The sequence below is a fragment of the Genypterus blacodes genome, unplaced genomic scaffold (assembly GCF_046128005.1).
Source record: "Genypterus blacodes isolate CSIRO-AG114 ecotype Tasmania unplaced genomic scaffold, CSIRO-AGI_Gbla_v1 ptg000360l_1, whole genome shotgun sequence".
Classification (NCBI taxonomy): Eukaryota; Metazoa; Chordata; class Actinopteri; order Ophidiiformes; family Ophidiidae; genus Genypterus; species Genypterus blacodes.
In genome coordinates, this window is record NW_027467143.1 from 2,501 (window position 1) to 9,113 (window position 6,613).

At 52.0% G+C, this 6,613-nt stretch overlaps 2 protein-coding genes across 2 annotated transcripts in view; one reads left to right on the top strand and one right to left on the bottom strand.

Annotated features, from left to right (window-relative positions):
- The window catches only part of gan (gigaxonin), a gene marked incomplete at its 3' end in the record, with an annotated part of 5,379 nt that extends 1,396 nt beyond the window's left edge, over window positions 1-3,983 (bottom strand). The window contains exons 1-8 of the mRNA XM_076138325.1: window positions 3,956-3,983; window positions 2,539-2,689; window positions 1,793-1,979; window positions 1,583-1,697; window positions 1,125-1,475; window positions 971-1,039; window positions 723-874; window positions 3-124 (exon numbers count right to left, since the gene is read on the bottom strand). Coding sequence (XP_075994440.1) covers window positions 3-124; window positions 723-874; window positions 971-1,039; window positions 1,125-1,475; window positions 1,583-1,697; window positions 1,793-1,977 — 994 coding nt within the window. The remainder of the gene's footprint in view (window positions 1-2; window positions 125-722; window positions 875-970; window positions 1,040-1,124; window positions 1,476-1,582; window positions 1,698-1,792; window positions 1,980-2,538; window positions 2,690-3,955) is intronic.
- On the top strand, window positions 3,917-5,680 carry acd (ACD shelterin complex subunit and telomerase recruitment factor). The gene has a single exon (XM_076138326.1). It carries the CDS (start codon window positions 4,057-4,059, stop codon window positions 5,620-5,622), a length of 1,566 nt encoding a protein of 521 aa, XP_075994441.1. The 5' UTR covers window positions 3,917-4,056; the 3' UTR covers window positions 5,623-5,680.
- Window positions 5,681-6,613: the final 933 nt, after the last annotated feature.

Genomic DNA, 6,613 nt, shown 5'->3' on the forward strand with positions numbered 1-6,613 from the left:
ACCGGCAGCCACCACGCCGTGACCCAGGCGGGCCACGCCCATCGGCTGGAGCTCGATCCACATCTGTCTGTTGGCGTCGTAGAGCGGACACATGCAGCGTGTGGCCGCTGTGGGCTTCCTGCTTCTGTTCAGGAGGAAACAGTCAAACCACACAGGATGTGAGATCTGGGTCAACTTCACACCTCACTCTGAAACATTCTCCATCAAAAACAAAAGTTCATCCCCATCACAAAGGGACTGAGATCAGCTGCTGTTCCAACAGAATGGAGAAGGTCAGAAGATCCAATCTAAGGGTGATGATTGGAGTGCAGCCATGATGTTTGAGCTGGGATCATGTTCTCCTGGTCTGGGTTAGTCCTAGATCATGTTCTCCTGGTCTGGGTTAGTCCTAGATCATGTTCTCCTGGTCTGGGTTAGTCCTGGATCATGTTCTCCTGGTCTGGGTGAGTCCTAGATCATGTTCTCCTGGTCTGGGTTAGTCCTGGATCATGTTCTCCTGGTCTATGTTAGTCCTGGATCATGTTCTCCTGGTCTGGGTTAGTCCTAACTGTAGAGACCCCAGCTCTACTCATTCAGATGTGTAGATGTTTGCTTGTTTCATTAGGTTGTGATTGTGCCTCTGAGGGGGGAGGAGCCTCTGAAAGGTTTAGATCCTCACAGCAGATCAAACTCCAAAGTGTGCAGTATAATAATATCACTGAGGTGAAAGGAGAACCACTCACTTGCGGTCCTCTCCTCCAGCGATGATGATGCACTCAGAGTAACCACGAGGTTTAAACGCAGCCAACAAAGCTTCGCCCTGCAGCTGATCGCCCCCCAGCACTGACTGGCAGTAATCTCGGATGACTTCCCTCATCAGCGGCTCCCCCAGGGCCTGATGGATCAGACGCAGCACACAATGAGGTCAGATACTGGGCAGAGAGAGTCACAGCTGTCAATCCTAGAACCTGCAGATGGACTGTGATGTTACCTGCTCCCTCAGATAGGCCAGATCCAGGCCCTGCAGCCAGACTGCAGACATCACCTCCTTCATGTGGACCTGGGGGGAGGAGGAGTCGTGACTGAGTTCCAATAACTCTAAATCCCAAGCTTGCAGGCTGTGTGTGTGTGTGACCTTCACCTACCCTGCGGTCCTCCAGGTCATGAGCCAGCCAGCGCACCACCGCCTCCAGCACGTGCTTCTCGTTCCCCACATTCAGCTTCTCCATGCTCAGCACCTCCACCAGCCGGTCTGACGGCATCTCCTTGAACTCGTCTGTGAGCACCACGTCTCTGAAGTGCGTCTGCAGGTGCTCTGTGGCGGCGTGGTGGACGTGGTAGAGGCAGTAGTGCAGGGAGAAGAGGCGGATACCCATGCAGTTCTCTGCTGTGATGCAGCTCTCCAAGAACTCACAGCAGAGGGACTTGAGGTCGGTCATGAGGAGCAGGTCAGACGCCTGCACCATGTCCTGGATGGTCTCTTCACTCAGACGTATCTGTGTGTGACGGACCACGTGAAGACACACACTTACATATACATTACTATGATGATGCTTGAGTGAAGGAAGCAAACGCTCCTGAAGGTCAAACCCTCTGTACTCACTTCACCGCTGAAGATGTAGTCCAGGATCTCTTTCATGATGGCCATGGAGACGCCCTGCAGCTCGATCCTGTAGGTGGACCCGTCTCCCTTTGGAGGATTGTAGTTCAGCTTGGTCCTGTCGTAACAACAACCAGAGGATGAGTATGAGTCAGGACGCTGCCCTGCTCATGGGCAGCTGAGGGTCAAACCCTTACTGCCTTGCTCTCTGACCTGATGTAAGGACTGGCTGCAGCCAGGATGTTCTTCTGGATGGGAAGTTCTTCTCCATCCACCACCAGCAGAGCATCATGGAAGCTTTGCTCCTGCCAGAAGGAGCGAAGGACCCTGAGGAGCTTCTTAGAATGCTGCGGGTCCGAAACCTTGGAACCAGGAGCACTCCCGTCTGAATCAGGCATAGCTGAGCACACACACAGACACACAGACACACAGATGCACAAACACACACACACACACACACACACACACACACACACACACACACGTTGACAAACGTTGTTGCAGTGCTTCGACTGAAGACATATTTACAGATGTTCTAACCCAAACACACCACACGGGGCAGCAGCGAGCTGTCCGAATATTAAAGTGCAGATTTGATTATGATTCTCTTATTGAATCTCTTCTCTGCCGGATCTTTTGTAAACACGCAGAGATGACTCATGTGGTTGTCTTCATGTTGTTACGTGAACATAAACATGAACATAAACCCACAGAGACGCAGAATGAACACATTTCCCAATGACGTCTGGCTCGGCTAGCAGCTAACCACAGCTCCTACAGGACCAGTATCTGATATCTGATCAGGATCGATACTTCCGTAAACACTTTATTACACTCAGTTAGCATGAATACAGAAAACAACAAGCTAGGCTAACACACGTCAGGGTTCTTCTTCTTTGTTTTTGGCGGATAAACTTTAGTTAAAGCTCAGTTTGAGTCTTTATGTCCATGTTCCTTACCTTGAGTTTAGGCTGAGCAGGGCGTTGCTGCTCCTTCAGGCACTCTCAGTCCCTCACTTAGGCTCAGCGAGTCAGAACAGCCCAGGCATGTATGCTGCTGCATTCAGGGCCACGGGAAAAAAGGCCGGAGGGAGAAGAGGGCTCCTGCCTGCTGAATATGACAAGGAAATGTTTGCTTTTGTTGAAGTAAAAGGAGGAGCGTAACTGCAGGAGCCAAGATTGGATGACTGCGTGTAAAATCTTCAAACGAGTGACACGAAGATATATTTTAACCAGAGAAGCTATTGGATCTATGGAGATTCCTATAATTCATCCCGAACCTGAATGCAGCTTCAGTGCCCATGGAAATACTCTGGAACAAATTTCAAAGTAAAATCACCACAGAAGACCGACAGACAGGCAGGCAGGCAGACAGGCATAAATACCATACAAACACAAACACGATCCCAAACAGCTAAGCTCTAAACCAGTTAACGGTATCTAGCTGACAGAGAACCAGACTAACAGGATCCTCGTCTAGGCTCAGCTCATCTTGGCTCAGCTCCTGATGCTGATGAACTGGTTCCTGTCCCTGAGGCCGCACTAAGGCCTCCATGCTGGACTTCCCTCTGAAGACCTGCACACATAACCTAACACATTACTCACATTTACATGTTTAGCTTGTCTTGATGTCTCTGTCTCTTAATGTCCTCTGGTGTGTCTTTAGTACATTACATTACGATCATTTGGCAGACGCTTTTATCCAAAGCGACTTACATTACATTACAGTACCACCCTTCGGTGGCAGAGAGGGGAGCAATTGAGGGTTCGGTGCCTTGCTCAGGGGCACCTCGGCAGGGGCCCGAAACGGCGACCCTCCGGTTCCCAAGCGGAAGCACTACCCACTGAGCCACTGCCTCCCCCTAGTACTTATTAATGAATCAGTATCAGTATATCAGTAAACCAGGAGCACAGATCAAATATCGAGTTGATTAAGCTGAGATCATAAGTGACGTCACCCTGCTCCTCTTCGTGGCTACAGAAGCGGCTCTGTTTATGCTTTTATTTTGAAGACGGTCTCGATTTCTTTTCCTGTGTTGTGACGCATCCAAACAAACAGACACATAAACACGCAAACAAACAAACAAACAAACAAACATGTCACTTCCACTAAAGCCTAAACAAGCTAACGGGCTGATGATCCGCTGTGTTATTTAGTCAATATATTAAGTAAGGAAACGCGGTGTGTCGCAGCTAAACATGTCCGCCAAAACCCAAGTCGACTAACTTACTGTACCATAGAGAAACATGTCGTTCGTTCAGACAGACAGACAGACAGACAGACAGACAGACAGACAGACAGGCAGACAGGCAGACAGGCAGACAGACAGGACAGGCAGACAGGCAGACAGGCAGACAGACAGAGTCACACATTCACCCGGAACATTGGCTCGTCTCTCGGCAGAGGAACTCTTGAAAGTCACTGGTTTCCGGTCGGAGCTCAATCGGAGCTGCACCCTGTGTTTTGAAACCGCAGACATGTATCGGCCGGTTCGGAACACGCAGGTTCCGTGGATAGAGACTCTGATCCTGAACCACGACGACGAGAAGGCGGAATGCACGGGCCGGCTGACGGCCTACGTCACCGGCGTGGGTTCCGTGAGTGAGTCCCAGGCCGGGGGCTCCCAGGGGCCCGCGGGGCTTCTCTTCCTGTCCGACGGCTCGGTCCAGATCCCCGCCGTGCTGACCGCAGCGGCCTGGGAGCGGCTCCAGGAGGAGGAGGAGCGGGAGCGTGTCACCGGACTGGACAACGTCATCGTGGTCATCACGCGGTACCGCACGCGGTTCCACATGGACGCGGAACTGAACAGATGCCGGTTCCTCCTGTCTGTGGAGCAGCTGGTGACAAAACCGGCCGGCCCGGACCAGGTCCAGACCCCACACTGCACCAGCCTGCCCTCCGTCCGCCACAAGATCAGTCAGACCTGGAAGGCCCAGTTGGCTCAGGGGCTCGGCTCGCAGCTGAGCCAGGACGAGTCCGATCTGTCGGAGCTGCTCGGTGTCTGGGAGCACGAATGTGTGGAGGAGCTGCTGCAGGAGGTCCAGAAGCTGCTGGGATCCCTTGGGCCCCCCAGGGACCCCTGCGCTGCCACGGGCTGGGACCTGGACCGGGTCAGATATAAGGAGGAGGAGCCCCTCAGCATCCCTGTGAGGTTTGTCCTCATGCCAGAAGAAGAAGAAGAAGAGGAGACACCTGAGGGACTCCAGCATACTAGGACCCCCCAGGGAATAAGGGCTCCAGATGTTCTCAGTGCTCCTCACAGCCATGAGAGCTGGCCTGGGCCCGGGGACAGCGTCCCCCATGAGGACAGCGTCCTCCATGGGGACACGGTGGCAGGGATGATCAGTAGTGACAGCACACATCTGTCCAACCCGTGGGACATGTTCCGTCCCCCGTGTGACAGCGTCAGCAGCTCCTTGTCTCCTGCCGGCTCTCCTCCCTTTCCTCTCACTCCCTCAGTCGGGGCTCAGCCGTGTGTCGCCGTCTTAACCAGCACACAGATCAGAGAGGACCGACCTGCGGCGCTGCAGACGTCTGAGCCCAGCAGAGAGCTCAGCTTCCTCCCTCCCTACCAGAGACCTCACCCCTGTCCCCCCTCCACCTCAGCCCACCCTCCTGAAGCTTCAAGCTGCTCTGCTGCCACAGACGCAGACCAGACGCCACCACATCTCCCAGCTTCAGATGGAGACCACCAGGCCCCGGGGGTCCAGGTGAAGAGGAGCGGGAAGGCCAAGAGGAAGAGATGCGACCCGGCGCCGGAGGAAGAGGAGGCCGGGGTCGGTGAGAGCCCCCCGTCCTGGCTCTTTGAGACCTCGGGGTCTGAGGGGGGCAGCAGTCAGACCCCCAGTATCCATAGCAACGGCACCGCGATCTCTTCCTCCTTCCAGGTCACGGGACAGAACCTGCAGGACTTCAGCAGATTCAGAGTTCCAGATGTTCTCCTGCACTGGGCGGTCAGATATCTGCTCCCAGAGCCACCAGTTGAGCCCCAGCAGAGACCAGCACACACACACCGCTCCAGCTCTGACCTGTTAGATGGTTGAGCTTGAGTTTGCTCCTCTAGTTTGTATGAAACACTGAATAAATAAAATAAACTTTGTTAACTTCGTGTGAATCAGTTTGGACAGAAGTGTTGCTGTCCCCAGTTTGGCCAGCAGACGGCGCCATGCACCTGATGAGGAGGATGAGGAGATGTGATGGGATGAAGCAAAAGGTTCCATTTAATGAAGAAGAGCCACAGTTCATCACGAAGAAGAGGAAGAATTTATTAACTAATCATAAATATTATACATTATAAATGATTAATCGATTTACACACACACACACACACACACACACACACACTTTAATCACGACAAACTGAGCAGAAAGTCAACTAATTGTGTGTGTGTGTGTGTTCACGAGGCCATCCTGTTGTAACCTTGTTGTTGCCACTAGATGGCAGCAGAGTCTGAGGAGGGTCCAGCCTCAGACTGAACTCAGAGGCTCAACTAAACCCAGAGCAAAATTATTAATCAGCTTTTGAGAATTTGAGAACATATTTATAATCTTATTATATTTACACATTTTATTATATTTACAGACAAAAACAACAGAAAAGTTGATTTACCTCTGAACTCTTCTGCTCTGTCTATCTGCACACACACACACACACACACACACACACACACACACACACACACACACACACACAGGCTGAGTGTATATGAAGGTACAGACTGACCCTGTCCCCTCTGTGTGGACGGAGCAGGGTTCAGGTCTGCATGCTGCGGTTTGTCCACGTCTCATCCTGCTCTGTTAGTTTGGGTTTATCTCCTAATGAATCACCGTCAGCTGAGAGGAAAAAGAGAAAAGACAACTTCTGAGTTTATCCACCCAAAGCTCCAAACTCCTAATGTAAGCAGCAGCCAGCTGTGAGCACTTGTGAAGTTGTTATAATCCTCCATCGACCTATAAACAGGAAAATACATAATATAAAGCATCACGCTCACATCTACAAATAAGAGTCTGTCCCTGCTGTCCATGTAAGGCAGC